General features: G+C 58.0%; 10 protein-coding genes across 10 annotated transcripts; 6 read left to right on the plus strand and 4 right to left on the minus strand.

Annotated features, from left to right (window-relative positions):
* Positions 1-8: 8 nt before the first annotated feature.
* Positions 9-3,761, plus strand: H310_10539 (hypothetical protein). The gene is made up of 5 exons (XM_008876956.1): positions 9-273; positions 338-522; positions 579-951; positions 1,005-1,141; positions 1,196-3,761. The coding sequence occupies exons 1-5, from the start codon at positions 45-47 to the stop codon at positions 3,575-3,577; spliced, it is 3,306 nt and encodes a 1,101-aa protein (XP_008875178.1). The 5' UTR covers positions 9-44; the 3' UTR covers positions 3,578-3,761.
* A 152-nt stretch (positions 3,762-3,913) lies between these two features.
* H310_10540 (CAMK/CAMK1 protein kinase) lies at positions 3,914-5,440 on the minus strand (the record flags this gene model as incomplete). The annotated part of the gene is made up of 8 exons (XM_008876957.1): positions 3,914-4,119; positions 4,168-4,246; positions 4,293-4,442; positions 4,521-4,630; positions 4,675-4,775; positions 4,823-4,962; positions 5,011-5,135; positions 5,200-5,440. 8 exons carry the CDS (start codon positions 5,438-5,440, stop codon positions 3,914-3,916), a joined length of 1,152 nt encoding a protein of 383 aa, XP_008875179.1.
* Positions 5,441-5,751: 311 nt separating this feature from the next.
* Positions 5,752-6,744, plus strand: H310_10541 (hypothetical protein; the record flags this gene model as incomplete). The annotated part of the gene is made up of 1 exon (XM_008876958.1): positions 5,752-6,744. One exon carries the CDS (start codon positions 5,752-5,754, stop codon positions 6,619-6,621), a length of 870 nt encoding a protein of 289 aa, XP_008875180.1. The 3' UTR covers positions 6,622-6,744.
* Positions 6,745-6,975: 231 nt separating this feature from the next.
* H310_10542 (hypothetical protein) lies at positions 6,976-8,180 on the minus strand. Its single transcript, XM_008876959.1, has one exon. It carries the CDS (start codon positions 8,140-8,142, stop codon positions 7,048-7,050), a length of 1,095 nt encoding a protein of 364 aa, XP_008875181.1. The 5' UTR covers positions 8,143-8,180; the 3' UTR covers positions 6,976-7,047.
* A 159-nt stretch (positions 8,181-8,339) lies between these two features.
* H310_10543 (hypothetical protein) lies at positions 8,340-9,087 on the minus strand (the record flags this gene model as incomplete). The annotated part of the gene is made up of 2 exons (XM_008876960.1): positions 8,340-8,661; positions 8,714-9,087. The coding sequence occupies 2 exons, from the start codon at positions 9,085-9,087 to the stop codon at positions 8,340-8,342; spliced, it is 696 nt and encodes a 231-aa protein (XP_008875182.1).
* A 104-nt stretch (positions 9,088-9,191) lies between these two features.
* On the minus strand, positions 9,192-10,094 carry H310_10544 (hypothetical protein; the record flags this gene model as incomplete). Its single annotated transcript, XM_008876961.1, has 1 exon — positions 9,192-10,094. The coding sequence occupies one exon, from the start codon at positions 10,092-10,094 to the stop codon at positions 9,192-9,194; it is 903 nt and encodes a 300-aa protein (XP_008875183.1).
* A 236-nt stretch (positions 10,095-10,330) lies between these two features.
* On the plus strand, positions 10,331-13,223 carry H310_10545 (hypothetical protein). Its single transcript, XM_008876962.1, has 2 exons — positions 10,331-11,844; positions 11,894-13,223. The coding sequence occupies exons 1-2, from the start codon at positions 10,355-10,357 to the stop codon at positions 13,179-13,181; spliced, it is 2,778 nt and encodes a 925-aa protein (XP_008875184.1). The 5' UTR covers positions 10,331-10,354; the 3' UTR covers positions 13,182-13,223.
* A 610-nt stretch (positions 13,224-13,833) lies between these two features.
* Positions 13,834-14,638, plus strand: H310_10546 (hypothetical protein; the record flags this gene model as incomplete). Its single annotated transcript, XM_008876963.1, has 3 exons — positions 13,834-14,275; positions 14,325-14,459; positions 14,508-14,638. 3 exons carry the CDS (start codon positions 13,834-13,836, stop codon positions 14,636-14,638), a joined length of 708 nt encoding a protein of 235 aa, XP_008875185.1.
* Positions 14,639-14,995: 357 nt separating this feature from the next.
* Positions 14,996-16,096, plus strand: H310_10547 (hypothetical protein). Its single transcript, XM_008876964.1, has one exon. The coding sequence runs from the start codon at positions 15,173-15,175 to the stop codon at positions 15,788-15,790; it is 618 nt and encodes a 205-aa protein (XP_008875186.1). The 5' UTR covers positions 14,996-15,172; the 3' UTR covers positions 15,791-16,096.
* A 182-nt stretch (positions 16,097-16,278) lies between these two features.
* Positions 16,279-21,309, plus strand: H310_10548 (hypothetical protein). Its single transcript, XM_008876965.1, has 2 exons — positions 16,279-20,804; positions 20,852-21,309. Exon 1 carries the CDS (start codon positions 16,282-16,284, stop codon positions 20,749-20,751), a length of 4,470 nt encoding a protein of 1,489 aa, XP_008875187.1. The 5' UTR covers positions 16,279-16,281; the 3' UTR covers positions 20,752-20,804; positions 20,852-21,309.
* The last annotated feature ends 156 nt before the right edge of the window (positions 21,310-21,465 follow it).

Below are 21,465 nucleotides of genomic sequence, written 5' to 3' on the forward strand. Positions count from 1 at the left end.
ATAGGCTGGTTATTGCGGTTGCAGGAACAGCTCGTCCGGCGCCGATGTCCAACGCGATCGCCGTGTGCGACGCCGCGGGAACCAACACGACGCACTCGTGCCGGCGGGCCTTTTGGCACGACGCCAGTTGCGGCATTGCGTACCTCGACTACGCCCTGCCCGCGATTCCGTGGCTCGTTTTCATTGTGTTGTCCGTCGCGTTTGCATGGTACACCAACGTGTGGGCCGAGTTCCATCAAGGCATTGACGACCTCCATGACATTCCAGCACAGGGTACGCTCGCTTGTTGATGCCCCACGGACCGACCATCGTCCTAACGTCCGATGGCGTTGTGTAGCCCTCGGCATCGTCGTGGCCAGGCAGAAGCGCCAGCTCCTCGGCCGCAAGATTCCTGACCCACGGCGAATATTCATGCTGATCGCCATGTGGGCAGAACTTCCTGGCTTTAGCTACCTCCCCATGGAGCTCCTGTACTACCAGCGCTACGGCACGTACATGTTTGTGTCGGTCGCGATCATCCAGGTGCGCCCACTCGGTGGTAGCGCGTACGGGTGACCGTCCGTTCTGGTCGTACGTAGGCCATAAAATTCATCGCGGCCGCGATCTTGCTCTGCGTCATCGTCATCACGACGCTTCACAAACGGCTGACGCCCGTCCGTGTCAAGCTTCTGTACCCGCTCGTGTTTGATGCGCTGTTTGTCGTGTTTCTGTACGCGATTGTCGATGTTCTGACGTGCGCCGAGCCGGTGGATCGCATGATGCTGGTGGGAGGCACGTCGACGTGTGCATGCCACGACCGCGTCTGGCTGGTCGCGGCGCTCGCTTCGTTTGTATTTGCCGCCATCTACGTCGGCGCGTTGGCATACCGAATACACTTGAGCGAGGACGTGTTTGGCGTGCGGTTCCGGTACCCCATGTCGTTTTCGTTCCTGATGACGGTTGTCCGCACGGGTATTTGCTGATATCGAGGCCACACGCGATGCTCATGCGCGCGGGGTCGGTAGGGACGTGCTTGCTGTACATGACCATCACCAAGCTGCTCGAGTCGACGCATTCGGTCGCGACGATCAGCATCACGTCCATGTCCATCTACTTTGCGATCTTTGCCTTCCTCCTCCGCTACAACTACCGCCTCCAGCCGGTGCGACCGGCGGCATTGTCGTCATCTCTTTACACGAACATGCTCTCTGCCTAGTGCCTTGGCTCGGGGCTCTTTCCCAACAACCTCCGCGCTGTTTCGTTCGCCACGTCGTGCTGGACATCGCTAGCTGTGATTCTCACGACGCATGGCCCCAACACCGTCCCGATCATATTCGTGGCGCTGTACCCATTCGGCGTCGGCTTCCTCTGGTGGCTTAACTCGGGCCGCGCCCGGCAGTACCACATCCAGAACCAGTCCCTAACGGACGCGCTGACGGACCCGAACCTGCGCGTTCGGACGGTCGCGATCGTCAGCATCACGCTCGAGGATCACTCGCGGTGGAAAGCCGACGAAATCATGCGGGTGCTCCAGCACCTCCAAGTATCGCTCGCCATGCCGGGGGTCGCCGAGGACGGTCTTCTCGTCGCCTATGCGTGCCAAGCGGTATGGCATCTCTGCTGCCAGCACTACACCCTGAGTGAAGCGATGGTGGAAAAGCCTGGCGCTGCCACGACCGAGTTGGCCCCGTTCAACTTGTGGGCCGTCCATCGACACCAGCCAAGTGCGCTCTTGATGAAGTCACGTCACAGCAACGCAGGCGCCGGTACCCGGCTCCAGGAGCTCGTCGACCGCAAAGCCGAAACAAACACGCGGTCCGGCATTACGACCGTCGCCCCGGTCGTCGTCGGCAACGACAGCTTCAATGCCCTCCGGAACACCCAGTTGCTCAAGCAATGCCTCGAAATTGTCCTCCAGCGCGCCACGTCGATGCTGGCGCTGCCGTTCCCCAAAGCGTGCAACATCGTGGCCAAGCTGCTCCAGGAAATGTACCTGGCCCAGAACGTCCAGCTCACTCTCGGCACGTGGCTGAGTGTTGTGTGCACACTCTGCAGCAACTACAACCAGGAGGTCGCCGCTCAAGCCGCCACGTCCCTCTGCGCCACGATGATGCAGTTCGACATGGCGGTCGTGCTGCCGCTCCTGTGCGATTCAACCAAGCTCACGGCGATTTCGCAGTTGCTCGTGGCTCCAAATGCGTTGCTGCCGCTGGAACTGCTCCGGGACCGCGTCGTCGCCTTTGTTCTCGCGCGCGCCGCGGCCCAAATCACCCGGACCGCACCTGCCCGGGACCCGATCCTCATGTACACGCCAACGTTTGTCGCCAACTTGACGACGGCGTGGCGGCGTTGGCAGGGCGAATACTCCATGACCCTCGCGTTGGAATCAGTGCTCGCGCTCATGCAGAAAGCGCAGGTTACGTGGCGCTCCATGGCGAAGCGCAAGTCCAACAAGCAGCAAGAAAACGAATCGTCAGGAATGAGCGGCCACTCGGACGCCGCGCCACCAGAGGCTACGCCGCGGGGGTTGACCGTGCAGCCCGTCGTCACCGGCGCAGTAGTCCGCCGTGCTTTGACCAGGCGTGCCAACTCGTCCAAAGCATTGCATTCCATTCCCCCCAAGGTCCGCGCGCCATCGACCAATGCGTTGCCGTCACCTTCGCGGCATCCCAACCACCAACGTCCCGATCGCCCCAATCTTCCCGCCCATAAAGTCCACCCGCGCCGGACCAAAGTGCTCTTGATCCAGAACGACCCATCGAGGCAACAGCCAGGTCGCCGGCGCAGCCTCGACGCGAAACCTTCCCGAAAGATGTCCAAGACGCACGCTAACGCTGGACCTTCGTCCCAACTGACCAAGCTCAAATCGCAGCACTCGCTCATGCGGGGGCTGTCTCTGATCTTTGACGCCCGCCACGGCCGATCCCGCAGCTTCGACCACCGTCGCCAATCCCGCCACAACAGCGTGCACACCGTGGTCAAGAACCTCCGCACCAAGAGCCTGAGCGGCGACTCGTTCATCCGAAACTTGAACCCACTCGCCAAGGGCGGCGCCACCCACGATCTCGTCCCGCCGTCGATTTGGCGAGATATCAAACTCCGCCGCGCCGTCCGCCTCCATCTTATGACCCAAGTGTCGACGATCTTGACCGAGGGCTTGTCCTCGAAGCTCCTCCCGCAGCTCTTCACGCCGACGACCGCGCAAGCACTCCACGCCCTCGTTTCCATTCTCCACAGATACCCCGTCATGAACGACCATCTCGCATATGTCCTCCAGCCCCAAGAGCTGCGGTACATCACGTTCGTCAAGAGCTGGCAGGAAGCGCGATCGAATCCCGCGCCAGCGCTAATCAAGCCTCGGCTCTGGACGACCGTCTCGAGCCACGTTGCTCTCTTGGTGGACAGGTCGCCGTGGCCCGGCCACGTTCCGCCCAAGAACAACGCGATGGGCAAAGCCGTCCCGCCAAAGGCCGTGGCCAAGCCCCGCGCGCCATCCATGGCAACGCTGCAGTTTTCCGGCCTCAACTTTGTCACGGAGCGTCGACGGCGTCATCGATCTCCGGCGCGGCATTCGACGGGACGGCGGCCTGGGACGTAGCTCGCGCGATGTCCCTTTACTCCATGGAAACTTGTCTCCAACACTTGTCAATCGCCGCCGCGTCCACATCGCATGGCCGCAGGTCGTGCCACGTGTGGCCAGCCCTGGACGTGTTTGTTTTCAAAACGTGGCTACGTTTTGAACCGACTGCTCTTCCATCGCGCCTGCCTAGGCTGTAGCCAAGGTCGATCCGCACAGCGTCTACCGTCGGTGCAGCAGCAGCAGCACCAAGCGACGTCCTTGTCAAGCACATGGAATGTCGCAAGAATGAAGATGCGCGTGCGCTCATTTGATTGCATTTGTTTTGGCTACATGCCGCCGATGTGCCGTCGGTGGTCAATGCGACAGACGCCGGTCTCGAAGGACAGTTGAGTTGTCGGTCGTCTGGCTCGCGGCAGCATTCGCCACGACAGCTTGATGGCGCTGCTTGATCGACTTGAGGTAGTTCGGCGATTCCAAAAACTTGTTTGGGGTGCGCTGACCTGTCACCCACGGGTGCAGGCAAGCCTGTTCGGCCGTGTATCGCTTGTCCGAGTCGACTTCTGCTCCCGTCGTCAGCGCCCAAGCATGAACACGCCCTTGCAACGTACCTAGCAAGTGGCGCAGCAGGTCCTTGGCACTTTCCGACAGCCCACTTGCCCACCGCGGAAATCGCAGCCCAAACTTGGCCTGGCCAGGCACACAGCGTGAGAAGCACAGAGATGAAGCGTCGTACTCGCGCGGCTTTGTCGCTGTGGATCTTGCTTCCGTCGTCGATGAATGGAAGGCATCCACACAGGAGCACGTACACAATGACACCAAGAGCCCATACGTCGATCGATTTGCTGTACGACTGGCGCCGAAGCATCTCTGGTGCCAAGTAGCCCTAGCCATGCATTTTCGCGTGTGACGTGCCATGGATGCAGCGCCACGTGGCGAGAAACATGTCTGGATTCGACTGTACCCGCGTCCCCAGGAACGACCGCGTTTGGCTGTTGTGCAGAAGCTTGGCCAGCCCAAAGTCGATGATCTTGATCTCGGCGTTCGGGGACGGCGACGTGAGCAGCACGTTTTCTATCGAGGACGTCAGGTGCACGAGGCAGAATGAAGAAGCGGACCGGGCTTGAGGTCGCGATGGACGACGCCGCATGCATGCATGTACGCAAGTGCGGACGTGATCTTCCGCACCAAGCAGCTCGCCTCGACCTCGGACAACGTGCTAGCCACACGTTTTAGCATGACGTGCATGTCAACTGACGAATGTACCCTTTTTGCACAACGTAGTCGAAAAGCTCGCCGCCCTCCATGAGTTCCGTCACCATGCAGATGCGACTGTCTGTCTGGTACACGTCTTCCATGTGGATGATGTTGGGGTGGTCGAGGGATTGTAGCACTTGAATCTCAACCTCGAGGCATGTCAACATCGCCGCATCTCCTGTACAGACGACATGCACCTGGAACTGCTCGAGTAGGTCGTCGCTCTTGCTTTGAATGGCTCGCTTGTCGATAACTTTGCATGCGAATTGCTTCTTCGTCGTGTTCTCTTCGCACAAGTGGCACACGGACGTACTGCCGTTGCCTACGACAGCATCATCGGGACGGTCCGTCATGTGCATCCTTCGACGAAGTCATGTTCAGCGCACCGATGATAGCCTTGAGTGTGTATTTGCTTTCGAACGTTCCTGCTGCATACATTGGCCCCGACGCCATGATGGGTTTGGGCCGAGACCGGTAGATCTCGCTCTGCTCGTTCTGATCTGACCCCGCCGACTGGGCTGTAGTGTTGGGCGCTGCAGTCCTTGTGGACGCCTTGTCCTCCTTGAATAGGGTGTGTGCATGCTCGTGCTCTTCGTCGCCGAGGCACCAGCTCGCAACCTGCCCCATCTTCTTGCTAGCAACGCAGAGGCCGTGTGCACACAACATGCAGCCATTTCGACGGTCCGTATTTAATTACATCGCATGTCTATGGAGAATTCCAGGAAATAAAAATGCCGAAAAATATGTTTAAACGTGGTCTATTTTTATCTCCACCACATTCGGGACAATTTGTCTCAATTAAACTATTTGATTTTATTCCACGCAACAATGGCGACTTCAACGTTGAAGCAAAACGCCCGATGGCACGGGGTTTTTACTGTACGACGTACGAGCGCCGATTTCGCGATCTTTTCGTGCCATTTTCCGAGCGAGGCAGGATGGGGCAAGTCGTGAGCTGCTGCTTTGGGACACCGGACTTGGAGGAAACTCTGCAACATCCCAGAGAGAAGGTCGGATGCCTCTACGACGAACGAGCGTCGCAAACAGTCTTGTGTGAGTCGTTGCTCCCCGCCGCCGCACTGGTCGTACAACGCAGCGATGCCTGCACTGCAACTTCTGAAGAATACAGCCCTTTTCCTGCGTCCATTCGCGTGGATATTGAACGCATGGACTCTGCCGATGGATGCGAAGGTTGCCGTGACATCATCTCGGTCAACGACCATGTCTCTATCGAATGCCACCCATGTGTCGAGGACGAAGAACTAGTACCAGAGACGGAGGCTCCGCCCAAGCTCGCGACCCAGCGATCACGAAGTACGTCCGATATGCTCACGGACACTTCTCTGCTGAGGCCTTTGTGGGGACGATCCACGTGCAACCGGAACTTGCTCGACGTCGACAAAGACCCCACCACGACATCGTTGACAGTGGACGACGTTCGGATCAACTGGTTTGCCGTGACGGTGCAGCACTTCACGCCCCACCTCACTGGCAGCGTCTACGATTTCTGCGTGACCGTGTATGGCCATCCCACGCCTCTTCTGGTCAGTCACACGCGCCACGCCTGCAAAGCGTTTTACGCCAAGCTGCAGAAGCTCCGCCGCCACCACATCACGAAGAAGCTCCTGCCTCCGTTTCCTCCAAAGGCTGGCCTTGGCCTCATCAAGACGTCCACGATTGACGCGAACTCGTGCTCGTTCATGCAAGATTTCCTGAACCATCTTCTTGCGATTCCAGACGTTCGGAATGCCGCCGTCACCCTCGCCTTCTTCCACGTCGCCGATCCGTTCGTTGCCCGCGCCAGTTGAACCATTCCAGGCAAAATTGTTGCGTTCGTTGCCTCGATTAATATTTCTATCGGACACAATCCATGTTGCAGAATCGACATCATTCTAGCGCCGACATGACGGCGGTGGCCGTCGCCCTCGAGCGTCCACGGACCAAGGTATGCCATGCGGCATGTGCTCGAGTGGATGGCCTCCATGTGCCTCGAAGAAAGTAGGGCTCGAATCGGGCCATCACGACCCCAATTATTCCACCGACGCGCGACGTGATCGACTGCCACGGACAGCATCCCGCGGCGGCACTTTCAGGTAATGGATGCACCATGCGCGAAGAATTGCCCGAAGTTCGTGGCGTCCACGTGCTCGGAACCTGGGATGCCAACCGTGTAACGAGAACCACGAATTTGATATATATACACAGCTGGACCACTTTCCATGGCATGCCCCCCATCATGCTCGCGTTTCAGGCGCCGCCTTCCTGCCGCCCGAGAATTGGCGGGTCATCGGCGGCAATTTGATGGCTGACGTGGCCTTTTTGGACTTTGCCGACGGCGTCGTGGCTTTGACGACGTGAAAGTACTTGAGCGCGATGCGCGCGTTTCGAAGTTCCGGTGTCTGCATGATAGCCTGGACGTACTCGTCCATGAGGGCGCGGCCTTGCTGTCGATTCTGCTTCTTCGTATACGGCAACGAAGGCGAAGCAAGTCCGAGGGACGTGGCCAGGGTCTCGAGCGCGTCATGGAACTTGGCCACTTGGATGCGGTCGCGAATGATGTCAAACTGCCGCCCGACGCCGAGGTCGTCGTGAAATACAGAGATGGAGAACTCAAACTTATCCTCGATCGGAAAGAACCGCTTGACCGCCACGGCGTATGGAATCGGTGATGCGATCGACGACGCCTGGGCTTCATCTTGGTCATTCGAGTCGAAGGATTGGTTGGACGAAGTCGAGAACGAGTGCATGGTGCGAGTTGTGATGGTCAGTGCATCCGCCGCCATTGCGCTGTTATCGCCATCATCGACACTGCTCGTGGCATCGGAGGACGGGATGTCGTCCTGTGCAGGCTGTGGTTCCTCGAACGTGTCGTCTGTGCCAACGGAGGATGCAGTCGCTGTATGCTCAGGTCCTTCGTCGTCGGCGTCGTCGGCATACGAAAGCGTGGGGATCCCTGATGCGCGTACGGTATTGTGAACAGTACGAGCCGTGGGTGCTACGGTCGTGCAGGGCGGCAAACGAGGGGTCGCGACGATCGCGTCAATGAACCGAGACATGTACGGCGCGCGAGGAGTCATTGCTGTTCCAGAGTCGACAGTGTTTGTCCGTTTTTTCGTCAGCAAGGTTTCCACCAAGTCCCCGTCGGTGGACACTCGACTGCTCTCGCTTCCGTACAGCTCGTGCTCGCCGAGTGACTGGTAGAAGAGCGAGTCCGACATACTTGGGGTCGAGGGTACATCAGCAGCATCGTCGTCCTGCCGCTTGCGCTTGAGCGCGGCCGATGGATCGGTGTCCTCTGTGCCCAGGCAGCAGCTCACAACCTGGCCCATCGCCGATCGAATATGTATCCAAATGGTGATGGCAAAAGCCGTACTTGATTAAAGTATACGGGATTTGGTTCAACATCTAGTAAATTAATGAAATGATGGGATGAATTCCGTTCCGCATACAAAAAGCAAAGATATTTCATCATTTTATTATTATTTATCCGATCTTTTCCCGCATGGAAGTCCAAGAGCGGTGCCCATCATTGCGCCGGCGAGCCGATGTCGAACACGATGGGAGGGTTCTCGGGCTGGTGCCGGAGGTTGCACGAGGAAGCATTGACGTAAGTCGTCTCGTTGATCAGGACAGTGCCGTATCCTTCATGAATGTGGCCAAAGACGTGAAGCTGCGGCCGAATGCGAGTCAACACCTCGGCGGCCAGCGCTTCGTCACCACAAGTTTGACCTCGAAAGTTCTTGTCAAGGATGCCATGCGGAGGGGTGTGTGTGATGAGGATGTCAACGTTGTCTGGAACAGCTTTCCAATGCGAACTCGATGCGGTGCCAGGCATCAAGTTGAACGCCCTAATCCACATCCGTCGTCACCCACGTTGCCATCGATGGGCGACCTTCGTACATGGTGTGCCCAGGAATGACGGGGGAATTCGGAGATCCGTAGATGCGCACGCCAAGGACGTCCACGGCTTCGTTCTCGAGGTAAATGCACACGTTTGACAGAATTTGTTTGGAAATCGCCGGGTCTTGGAATGCCTTGTGCCGCTTGCGTCCGCCTCCTTTGACGTACCATGCCGCGTCCAGCGAGTACTCGTGGTTGCCGGCGACAACGATCTTGTGTGCATGCGGCAGCGCCGAGAGCCACACGCCAAATCGCCGGAGCTGGTTGTGCGTGCCAATGATGGAGAAGTCTCCGGCGTGGATGAGGATATCTCCAGGCGGTACGTCCACGAGGTCATGTTTGCCGTGGGTGTCCGAGATGCACACCACCCGCATGGCACGGCGCGCGATGCCGCTCGTCAACGGCAACCGGCTTCTTGGCCCATACAAGAGCGCGTCAGGCGTTCCAGATATGTCATTACAGTTCAACTGCACAGAACCTACTTGATCTTCCTTGAGTCTGCAACGTACACAGCGCCGTTGCGTTGAGAAATGGCGCTCGGCACGGTCCCGGACAGGACAAAGGCGGTGACGATGTCGGCGAACTCGGTCGGTTGCTCCACGTATAACCAATGGCCGCACGATTCAAACACGACGTTGATACAGTTGGGAAGCAAGCGACCGACCTCTAACGCGCCGTCCATAGGAAACACCTTGTTCATGGGTCCGCCAACGAGGTTGAGGCATGGGATGGCGATGGTGGGAAGAAGTGATCGCCAGTCGATCTGGGTGTGGTCTCGCATCAGTGTCGCCAGTGCAGTCGGGCTACAACGAAGCACATCCGCGGCGAGTTGGTCCAGCACGGCGGGAGGGACGTCGTTTGGACGAACCAGGCAGCTCGCCAAGTTGCCCTGAGCGACGTCGGACACATTCGTCGCCAGTGCCTTTTCGAGCGACATCAAACTCGCTTCGTCGTAGCACCCGTAGCTGTGCAATGCCCAGTCTTCGCGGCGGTTCTGCAGTGGAACTTGGTCGACGAATATGGCCTGTCGAATCAGCGACGTCCCGAACAGTTCTGCAAAACTCCAGATCACGGCACAGCCCATGGACGTTCCGAGAATGGAAACGGGGGAGGACAGCGCCAACCCTTTTGTGATGAATTCATGGACGTCCGCTGCCAGGCGGGCAATGTGCATTCCGTAACTTGTGCTTTGTGAGTCCCCGTGGAAGCGCAGGTCAAGGCATATCACGCGAAAGTGGGGCTGCAACAGCGGCACGTTGCGGGAGAAGTACCGACGGCTGCCGCTCCATCCGTGGAGCAAGAGTATCACAGGCATCTGCTCACGCGCCGCCGTGTCGTCGTACACCAACTCGCACCCATCCGCTGTGATGAACGTCGGCATGTCGGTCCACTTGAAAATGGCGGTCGCTGTCGTACACTATTTCAAGTGAGGTCCCAAAATCCAGTCGACCCTTTAAATAGTGTTAAACCTACACTTTGTCGCGGCAACCATTGAATTTCGCTGGTGCCAATAATGTGGGGAATTTTATTGTACTTGTTGAAGTGGTAGACTTGATATTTGTATGTACATCGAATGATTATTTGAAGTCGGGATTTTAATTTCGCGGGTACTATTTTGTACCTTTGGCGCTACCAAGGACCATGCTGCATGCTGGCCGGCGCGCAGTTCCTTCCTTTGCGCGACCGGGACTGCAGCATTGGAGGCCATTGCAATCAGCCCATCACAGATTGTTTGCCACATGGGACCACAAGCGAGAGAAGCTGCCGCAGGTGCAGCGAGTCACGTCGTTGCACCGCAAAGAACCAACGGCGACGACACCTCTCCGCGGCATGCCAAACGCGAGCAAGCCCGGCGTCTTCCAAGACGCGGCACAATCGCTTGGCGCTGACCGCGTTGATGGCGAGTCGACTGTCGTGCCGCTCTTTGAAGAGATGCTCGACCCGTACCACAGCAACCATTCGGACATGAACTTTGACGTTGACAGCAATGCGCTGCGCATGGGGTTTCCGCATTACAAGAATGAATACGTGGACGAGCCTGGCGACGAAATCCGCGAGGAATTGCGCGAAGAGGCCACGGTCATGGCGGAACGCGTGCTATGCCGCATCCGCCGCACCATGGCCGAGAGAGAAGCCAACAAAGTACTACGCAAGCTCAGCTCGTACACGACCAACCCGCGTCCGACGCGGTATTCGGTGGCTAAGTTCTTCGGTAGTTTGGAAATCATGATGCACGCCGATCACACCGACGAATACGCCTACCTGCGGGCGTTTCTGTGTGGCAAGGATTCGGAAAAGGCCGTAATGGACACGGCGTCGTTGCTGCACCCCGACCATCCCTTGTACGACGACCTGTGCGCCGTCATTTTGGTGCACTGCAAACGCGCATGTGCGACGACGCTTGCCCGCGTTCCCAACTCGACCCTGCCGTTCGTGAAGCGCCAGATGCTGCGGCTGCTTCAAGCCAAAGGATGGGACGACATGGTATCGTATGCAGGGCTGTTGCACGTGCCACGGGACCGCAACGAGGGCATGACCAGCCTGGATGAGAACGAGTGGGTCGCATTGACTCTAGAAGACGACCTCGCGGAGTTCGACCGGGACTTGAACGAAGCCAAGGCGGTGCTGGCGAGCGTGCGGCGTGACGGACACTTGACCAACCACGACATGGAGAAGCTCGTCAGTGTCATGGTGGCCTACGTCAAGATGGCTAAAGTTAACCGCGACATTTTGCAGCTCCTCGTGTGCGAGTTCCAAAACATCGTCAAGGCGCCGCCGCCGTCGGCGGACGTTGCCATGACCGAGACAACGCAAAAAGACCTGGCCAGCCAGTGGGTCGCGCCAGTCGTTGACTTCCTCTCGTCTGGCCGGGTGGACCTCGCCGACGTGCAGGCGACCGACGGCTTTGCCATCGACTTGGTCCACCACCGCCACCGCACAGACGCCGCGATCCGCCTCCTCCTCGACGCGCGGATGCGGACGAGCCACATTTACATTCGCGGCCTCGACGAAGAAGCCCTTGACCGGACGATGGCGACCAAATCGGACGCGATGCGCCGCGCCCTGCTCACGACCGCGCTCAACTTGGCCACCGTGCTCGACGATCGCGAGTTCCACACATTCTATGGACGGTACGTCATCGATGTCGCAAAACGTGTGTGACGCGATGCTCTCGAGTAGTTACGTTCGCCACAAGCTCACGTGGCGATCGAACTTCAACACGTCCGTCGATATCTTCCTCAGCGACATCGCGGACGGCCTGCCCAAGCAAATCCCCGAAGCATCTCGTTCAATCCTGGTCGAGAGTCTGTGCCAAGTCCACCACGATTTGACTCTGGAAGCGCTCAACGTGTGTCGTCTGCGAGTGTTGAACCGCGGCCGCCTCATCCGCGCGTCGGCGACGCTGACGCGGGTCGTGGACGGCTACGAACCGCTGGAACACGATGCCAATCACGCCAGCGGCGACTTGGACACTCGAATCGACTTGCCCGAATCGTGGAATGTCCGCCGCACAGTGTTTTACCACAACCTGCCGCCGAAAACTACGCCCGAGACGGTGCGCCAGACGTTCCAGAACATTGGAGCGATCAAGCGGCTGTGGATGTTTGACGAGCCGCGCGTCGAACTGTCACCGGTGGTCGAACCAGTGGGCGATGCGGATGGCACCAACTGGGACGAAGACTCGCCCAAGAAATCCAAGCGAGGGGCACGAAAGCTAGCCAAGGCCAAGACGAAAGCCGACGCGTCGGAAGGGTTTGACACCGACTCGAGCGCCGACGTGGCGGCAGACCGCGCGCCGCGGACCGAGGACAAAAGCCCCAAGACGCTGCATGTCGTGGCGAGTGAACGGCACTCGACGATGCAGTGCGTTGTCGAGTTCGAGACGGAAGAAGGCCAGAAGCGCGCGCTACACCCGGCGCTCAAGATCTTTGGCGTGATGGTGAAGGGGGCGGAAGAGTTGCGCGCGACGTTTTCGACCGCGCCCGACACGCGCACTGTCGTGACGATCCATTCGATTCCGTTTTGCACACAAATTCACCACATCCACCGCCACATCCAGGCGGCGCTCGGCGACGACTTGAAGATCACGTTGGGGGGCGCCGCCTTGCCCGACTTGTTTGTGACGAAGGGGACGCTCGAACTTGTGTTTGCGACCTTTGACGAGGCGGCGGTCGTGGTCGACCGCTTGAATTCGTACTTGGGCGCGATGCCAGATCCCAAGTTTGAAGTGCCGTTCGTGGCCAAGAAACAAAAGTATGAACCGACGACATCCAAGACGTTTGTGACGAACCCACTCACGAAGACCCTCCGCGCCAAGCGCGAGAAGGAGAAAGCGGAAGACCTGGCCCGCAACACAACGCCCACCGTGTACCTCCGCTACAAGGACGGGATCCCCGAAGACAAACACAGGCCGTTCGAAGTGTCATGGACGCCGGTGCCCCGGCGCAGATCACGACACATCTCGTAACTCCAATATAGACCACATAGAGCGCAATCATCGCGTCGGATATCCCGTTTGGCAAAGCAGGAAAGCATTGACTGCATCTCCGCCGATCGACGCTTGCAGCATCTCCAGCGCTATCGGGACAGACGCTCCAACGGCGTCGACATTCGCCGAAGGGGCTACGTCGCGATGGCGAAGCCATTACCACTGAGATGGCAAGCTAGGCGCAGTCCCTGTCGGCGCGCGGATTGCACTGAATACTCGACGTGATCTCTTGCGACGAAGGTCGTCACAGGGAAACATAGATGACGGTGGCGGTCCTCATCGAGTGTGACACCGTCGTGGACGCAAAGAACTGGCTGCCGCTCTCGGGTCGCGCCTTTGTTGCCGTGGATCGATGCCACGGACGACGATTGCCATTTTCCTCATCCGGGGCGCGACGCCACGTCGAGCCGGCGATGACGAACGCGGGGGGTTATGTTTAAAACCGTTCGTTTCGTTTTTTACGTTTTCAGAGCTTGATATTTGTATGCACATGCAGTTTCAAATGTATTTCAAACACATCCGTTGACCAGGTCGTTCGATTCAACGGCGTGATGTCACCACGACCATCATTCCTCGTCCCTCCCCCCGTGTTCTTCAACCTGGTGCTGCCGAAAATACTCCATTCTTCAACATGCTCTGCGCCGTCCGCAGTGCCGCGTTGAGACATCAAGGCCCGACGCGCCGCCGCGTTGGGTTCGCCGTGCATGCGCATTCGGTCAACACGCGCGCGTCGTCGTCGAGTTCGCTGCTCCAGGCAACCGCGACGTCTACATCGCAACAATCACGAAGAGGAGTTAGTGGCAGAATTGTCGTCGGGCTGGTCTCGCTGGGTGCTGGGGACTTTGCTCGTCAATTGCTGGCCGACAAACAACCTTTTGACGCTCGTCGCCTTGGCGTCTCCGCTTCCATCGGCGGCCTCTACATTCCCCTGCGCGAACGCTTCGGAGTCCTTGCGTCGTCCTTGGTTCGGTCTCAGACACTTGTTGGTACCTGCAAACGCCTTGGGCTGCAACTTGTCGTAGTTGGCCCGGTGTCGCTAGCGTGCTTTCTTGCTGCCCACACTGCAGTGAAAGGTGTGCGTCTCGATTGTGGTTTGGTCACTCACCTGGATTCGGTGGGTAGATGACCACAGCGCCGACGTGGCAGCTCGCATTCAGACGAAGCTGGCGCACGATCTATGGCCAGCGTACAAGACTAGCACGTCACTGTCCATGCTTGTACTTGGTTCGTTTTACTTGCCGATTCCCTTTCTCAAAGGTACGACATCAATGCCTTGTGGGTGTCGTCAGTCTCACGGATGCGCAGAACTGGCCGTCGTGGGTGCTTGCTTGTCATGGAGCTCGTACATGTCGTACATCGCGCACAATGAAGTTGCGTCCGAGCCAGGCTTGGTCGAGTGGATTGCCGTCGATGGCGCAGCTCGTGATGCTGCATGAAAGTGATGGCAGCGCTAGGCACGTAATTTATGCAAATTTCTCTAGTAAAAATATGTTTTTCCGACCAGGGCAATCATGATTGATACGTCGAAATTCCGGCGTGGTGACGAAAAATGCCCAGCGAATTCAAAATATTGATATTACCAAATGTACTCTAATCGTGCAATTTGTGATCCAGATGATGGATTGTTCGCTGTCAAGTGAAATCCATTCGGCTTTTTCGATGGAAAATTGGAAACGCTCAATTGTTTTCCGGCAATGAGGAACGAATTTGATCTTGTTGACGTGCATGATAATCTCCCAAAAATCTCCAGCGCGAGAATAATGTCGAGTGTCAAATTCAAACAGCTCTGACTTGACCAATCAAAACCCTTACAGAACTTCTTTTTGTCCAATAAAATTCGGCGCAATCCAGTCGACACTCCAGAAAGACCGTTTTGGCGCAATTGCTTCGCCTGTGTTCCAACGGGTCCTTGGCGCCTATAACACGCACGCCTGGACCAAGCTTGTTGGCAGTGTTGGATTCGCGCCGTCATGAAGGCTGAGCTTGCCGTCGCTGCCATCGCGGGAGTCGTGTCGTGGATCGGCTGGACAATAGCCCGAACGCAAACCGTCCAGATAGACGCGGCCTTTGGCTGTTCCTGCGGCAAGGTCCAGGGGCACGTCCTCGCTCCGTCGGGTCTCCACATCGTTTGCTACTGCGACGACTGCCAGAAGTTTGGCGACGTCGTGTGCAAAGATGTCGGCAATTCACCTGTCGACAAGCATGGTGGCACGGACATTGTCCAGGTGTTCCCTGCTGACGTTGTCATTTCCCACGGCAAAGAGCACGTCACGATTGGAAAGCTGACCGAGAAGACAAAGCTGCTGCGCGTATTTGCGTCATGCTGCCAAACCCCGCTCTTCAACGCACAGGACGACGTCGCGTTTATTGGGCTCCTCACGTCCGTTTTGAAAACGCCCCAAGACACCGGTCCTGTCGAATTTCGGATCATGGGCAAGTTTGCCAAGTCGTTGCCACGTGAGCCTGTGGCATCAATCGTGTCTGTGAACTTTGTTGTTATGTTTTTCGCGCGGTCGTTGCTAGTGTATCGCTCTCGAGCGTATCCTACGCCCCTGGAAGCCACGATGCCTCGCGTAATCCTCAAGTAAAGCGGCCTTGTTCCGTTAGTTTGCACTTGTCAATCACATCACGGCGACGCTATGGGATCATACTCGTCGCGCCAGATATCCATCCATGCATCGTGAACTTGAATTCTTGCGCGAGAAGAGGGCGTGGCACATTGCGTGCCAACAATGTGCGAATGCTGAGCAGTGTTTGCGCCGCCTGGCCAGTTGATCTGGATGCTACGGCTGTAGCATGGACTGTATTCCTGCCGGCGTTGTCTTGCCATGATAACGATCGATCGACAGCGCCTTCACACGGCTCGAATACGATGGAACACATGCTGCTTCAGCCCACGCAACACGTCCACGAGGCGCGCAGCCGTGGCCATCGGCCGCTGAATTCGCACGTTGGACAATTTGGCCGAAATGGCGATTAGGCTCGGGTTCGATCGCGTCCGTGATGGTAGAGTTTTAGTATCCGGTAAATTTTAATTATCCGGATGTTCTGTGTTGTTATTACTGTTGGTGTTGTTGCGATGTTTAGTGCCAATCGAGCAGTCGCCGCGCTCGTAGAGAATGTCGCTCTGGAAGGCCGCATGGGGATCTCGGCCACAGCTCTCTTTGACGCGTATCTCGTAGGCACACCAAACGATGCCCCCTTTCGTGAGTTGTGTTGGCGCTTGCTCCTCCGAGCGTCGGTATCGACAGGAACGGACAAGGATGCACCGATTCGACTGTACGTCCCGTCTGTTCCGTCGGGCACAAACGTCGCTACAGACATCTCGTTCAACGACGCTGTGGCGAGTGATGTCTGGGTCGTTGCATGCGAAGCTCTGCGTTTCCGGGCATTGCACTTGACGTCGCCGTTGGTGATGACGGACAGTTCGACGGCGTTCCTCATCTTAGAAGTCGTGGGCAAGAGCCGTGCCAAGGGAATCTCGACCATGGACATCACGTCGTGCATTCGACAAAACTTGCTGCCACGTGAACTCGAGAGTAAGAAGTTCGACGCCGACTTGCGGTCGATCCACCACTACATGGACCGGTTGATCAGCCAGAAACTGCTCGTAAAGAAGATGGTCCAGACCACGGAAAACTTCAAGTGTAAGCGGTTCAACATCGTGCTGTTGCCGCGGTTTGAAGCGTCGTTCGATCTGGAATCGACGCTGCCGCAATCGGTGATGGAGGACGGCCCGCAGTGGAAAAACCACGCCGTCAACTACCTCATTGGGTACCTCAGGCAGCAGGAAAACCACCAGTGCACGTTCAACGACGGCATGCGAGCAATCAGCATCGAGAAGCGGCGGCTGGAAGCGCTGAAGAACTACATTATTGTAGAATCGAAGAAAGTCGGGTCGTCGTTTCCCATGGAGATCTTCACGGCCAACCGCGCCGACACCAAGCAACGCTTCTGGTGCGTACGGCTCCGTGACAAGTTCGTCGCTGCCATGGCCGCGGGCGAAGCGACAGGATGGGCCGCCGCCGACCGCCTCGACACACCGCCGTCCATGATCTTTCACGAAATGGGACTCGTCCAACAAGTGTACGATGCGGTCCTCCATGCCGGGCCGCTCGGGATCACGTCGCCGGACTTGAAAGACAAATTCGGCATGTATGGTAAATGGCCGTACCGTCTCCTCACGCTTCTCGCGACGAGCTACCCCGTCCGAATGGAGAAAACTGTCATTGGTCGCAACTCGGTCTACCGCCTAATTGCGACAACGCCTCCGCCAACGACTAAGCATCGAGTGCACCACGTGCCTGCCATCCTGCCGCCTACCTCGACGGACAAACCAGCTAACCACGTCTCGCGGAAACGGAGCTTGTCTCCGCCAACGTCCACCGCCACTGTGGCCAAGAAGAAAAGGCTGCACACCCACACGTTGCGCCACAGCATGGCTCCTGCTTCGCCCACCGTTCCATCCGTCACCGACACGACGGCGCTCCGTCGTTTGCACATTCTGGACCGGCTGAAAAAGGAAAAAATCGTGTCGTTGTATTCGCTCCGGTCGTCCATCATCGAAATGGAAAACTACGCCAAGGATGGACGCGGCTTTTGCTCGTTCAACAGTGGCCACCGCGTCGACGTTCGGTCCATCGTCCGCATCGTGGAAGGGTCGCCAAATGAGATGACGTTGCGGCACTACGACATGCCGATCAAGTCAAGCTTGACCGCGTCCGGCACCAAGAGCAGCCGCCTCGTCCTGGCGGCTGACGCCACGGACGCCGACTTGAAAACGTTCCTGGACGCTTACGCGCGCGACTCGCGCATCCAAACGCTCAACAGCAAAGCGTTCGTGAACCCAAACGTTATGATTCAACCCAACAACCCGCCGTCGTCCACTTCCATCGCGTACAAGTTGAAGGACGTCCTGACCGCAAAAAGCCAAGTCGAACGCGACCGCGAGAACCAAAGCCACCTTCTCGGCAAGTGCCACGGATTCCTCTATCGGTGCCGCCTCTTCCATACGTACGTGTTTGAGTACTTGCAGTCGGCCGTGGACCACCCCCTCCTCGCGGACGTGGCGGCGGCCCACGCCCCCGATCGCCTCTTTCTCCTCGACCCGATATTCCAAAGCATGTCTGTGACGTTGTACATTCGCATCCTCGGCATTGGCCAGCTCCTCCTTCCCGACGAGTTTAGTCAACTCCAAGCTGCCGTCAAATCCGGCGTGAAACTCGCCGACTTGCCTCCGACGCTGCATGAGAAAACGACGCGCCACCAGAGCCGCCGCCTGACCAAACTCCTCCGCGCCCTCATTGACCTCAAAGTGATCAAGCCGCATCGCCTCGGCCACGACACGCTTATGTCGATTCTGCAAGGAACCGACGCAAATGGCGACCTGGACCTCCATCGGTTGGTGCAGTACACGTTGTACGACCGCGTCATTGGCGGGTTCTTCATATGGCACCGCGACACGCGCATCTACTTCAGCACAACCAACGACAGCCACGGGTGGAATACCGCGACGAGTGTTCGTGTAAACGCGACCAAGTTTCCGTACACGTTTGGTCATGCCGTGCCCCTCGTCCACTCGTTTCGATCGACCGACGACGTCGACATGTACTGGGAAGCGCTCGAGTGCTGTGCGACGGAGCAGCTGACGACCAACCCCGCGCCAGGGCAAGTGATGAAATTGCCGCCGCTCATCTCGACGGAACACATCAACATGGTCGCGGCCAAGAACTGGACGCCCAACACCCACGGCGTCCGATACAGCCGCCGGGACAAGACGGCCCCGATGCCGCGCATTCCAGGCTCAAACAAAGTGCTGGTACAGCGCCGCTCCAAGAAGAATGAGAATCGACCAGACGGGGTCCATGGCGGCCCGATGCGGCGCAAGTACAAAAAGTACAAGTTCGTCCCGCGCGGCGTCCGCTTGGACGTCAACTTTACCCCCGAAGAAGACGCAGAGATCATGAAGTTGTACTTGCAGCAACTCCAAGCTACGTGGAAGGTGCCTGTCCCTGTCGAAATGCAAGTCCCAAACGAGCCCGTGGCCGTCCGTGGGCCACAAGTGCACCGGACCCAAGTCAGCACGGTCGTAATCACGCGATCTGCGGCGCCGCATCGCCCGGTGAGTCGCGTTCGCCGCCGCATCGATGAGTTACTTGCCAAGTTGCCCAATAAACTCGCGTTGCTGACGCTGAAACGCTCGTTTTTCGGCGACACAAAGTTTGATGAGGAGCGCCTGATCGAGTCGACTCCGCGGCTCGGCGCCCTCGTGACGCGGGTGTTCATGATTCTCTTCACGACCGACGCCGCGTACAACCAAATGGCCGCCGAACACTTGGTCGGGACGTGGACGCGGGAGGAGATCGCGCTCGTGTGGCGGTACTTCTGGCTCAAAGGATGGATCGTTGTCGCCAAGCCGTTCCACATTCGCGGATTTGTCTTGACGCGGCGCTTCCATGAGATTTTCAAAGCGTCGTGTACGATGTCGTACCCGCTGGACATGTTTGTCGAGGCCGCGGAGCAAGCCAGCTTCCTCGCGTCGCGCGCCACCGACTCTGTCGAAGAAGAGGACTCGATTCGGTGCTGCGGCGCTGTCGAGCACACGGCGCTCGTCCTTGGCCACGGCCATTACCAAGTGCGGCACATACCGTTGCAGGACACGGCCAAGGGCCCCAAACCCCAAGCACTCAAGCGCCGTCGCGACCACCGCCTCTCCACGAGTGGCTGCGGACTGCTCAACCACCTCGATCAGTCCGAACTGGACCAGTGGCACGCCGCGTTTATCATGTCCAACAACACGACGTCCACGCCAGAGTACGAAGTGTTTTCCCACCAAGTCGAACAACCTCGGCTCAAGCGAATGAAAGCTGCTGCGCTCAAAAAGCGCCTCATTCCGTTTGCCAGCTTCGAGCGCGTCCTGCTGACCGTGGAGGAAGGGGGTATGGCGATAGACGACCTTGTTTTGGCGCTTGGCCACGACCGCGATATCGTCATCGAGAGCGTTGACGTGCATGTTGACGAAGACAAACTGGTCGCGGTGCATGGTTGGGCGTCGTTGGTGTACGTCCTGCCCCAGTTTTCCCAGATCTGGACAGTGTACCCGTACACAACGACAGCTCGTGGAGCGATTCAGCTCGACACGTCCATGGGCACGACCCCGCATCCCTGGTTGAAGCTCAATACACAGGCGAATGGACCGTGGCTCGTGCGGCTCCAGCGCAAGATTGTCGCGCTGTTGATCCAGTTTCCCGGATGCACGGAAGCCGCTGTGCTGTCGGGGGTCGAAGGCGTTCTGCCGCCGCAGCAAGTTCGCCTCCTCCTCTCCGGCTTGGTTGACGAAGAAGTCTTGTACGCACGCCTCGTTCGGCAAGATGGCGCGGAACCGTTTGACCTGTTTGCGTCGGCAACAGCATCGCCTCAAATTTACGTCCCCAGTGACGACACGGCGCTGCTGCACGTCGACCGGTCCCGCTTTGTCGTCCACTACTTTCCAACTCCCGACTGCATTGTAAAATACGGCCAAGTCGCCCAAGAAATCGACCGGGTGTAGAGGTCCCAATCGTCAAGCAGCGATGGAAAGATGGGGCTTGAATGTCGACCATGGTGTGAATTAATGCAGAGTTTTCAACCACGACATCAACCGTGTCTAGCTGCCTTTTGCACCGTTGACCTCGGCCGACACTTTGAGCAAGACTTGTTGAGGACCCGTTCCTCCTGCACGCCGCAGTGTCTACGTCCGTCTCGAAACACATGGGTAGCAGCAGAAGGAAGCGCAGCACGGCGTCGTGGCCGTCATAGAACTCGCACGACGGCATTGATATTGGCGGCTTCGTCACTGGCACAACTTGCCGGTGTACGTGCCAACGTCTGGCCCCTTTCACGTCGGCAGTCCTCGCAGCGTCGTCGATGGCACCTACTGTCTCTGTGCGGCCCGCTGCATGGAAAAGTATTGCGGCAGGCATTGTCGCGCGCATGCGATGCGCATCCTTCGCACCGTACAGCGCGCAAGGACAAGACCACCGTCGTGGCACCACCACGTCAATCCTTAACGCTCTCGAAGTGGCCGTACGTCGAGATGGCGATACTCGGCCGCCGCGTCCATGGCAGGTACAGTGCATCCCGTTGTGTCGGTAGCTGTAGTGACATTTCATCACGTGAAATGTCTCCCTGGCATTCCAGTTCATCGCGTTGACGGTCGCGTGGTCGCTGCCGTTCGCGCGTAAGATCCACACAACGTTCCAGTCCATGCCGAGGGACAACACGT

This window comes from Aphanomyces invadans (genome assembly GCF_000520115.1).
Source record: "Aphanomyces invadans strain NJM9701 unplaced genomic scaffold supercont1.26, whole genome shotgun sequence".
Lineage (NCBI taxonomy): Eukaryota > Oomycota > Saprolegniomycetes > Saprolegniales > Verrucalvaceae > Aphanomyces > Aphanomyces invadans.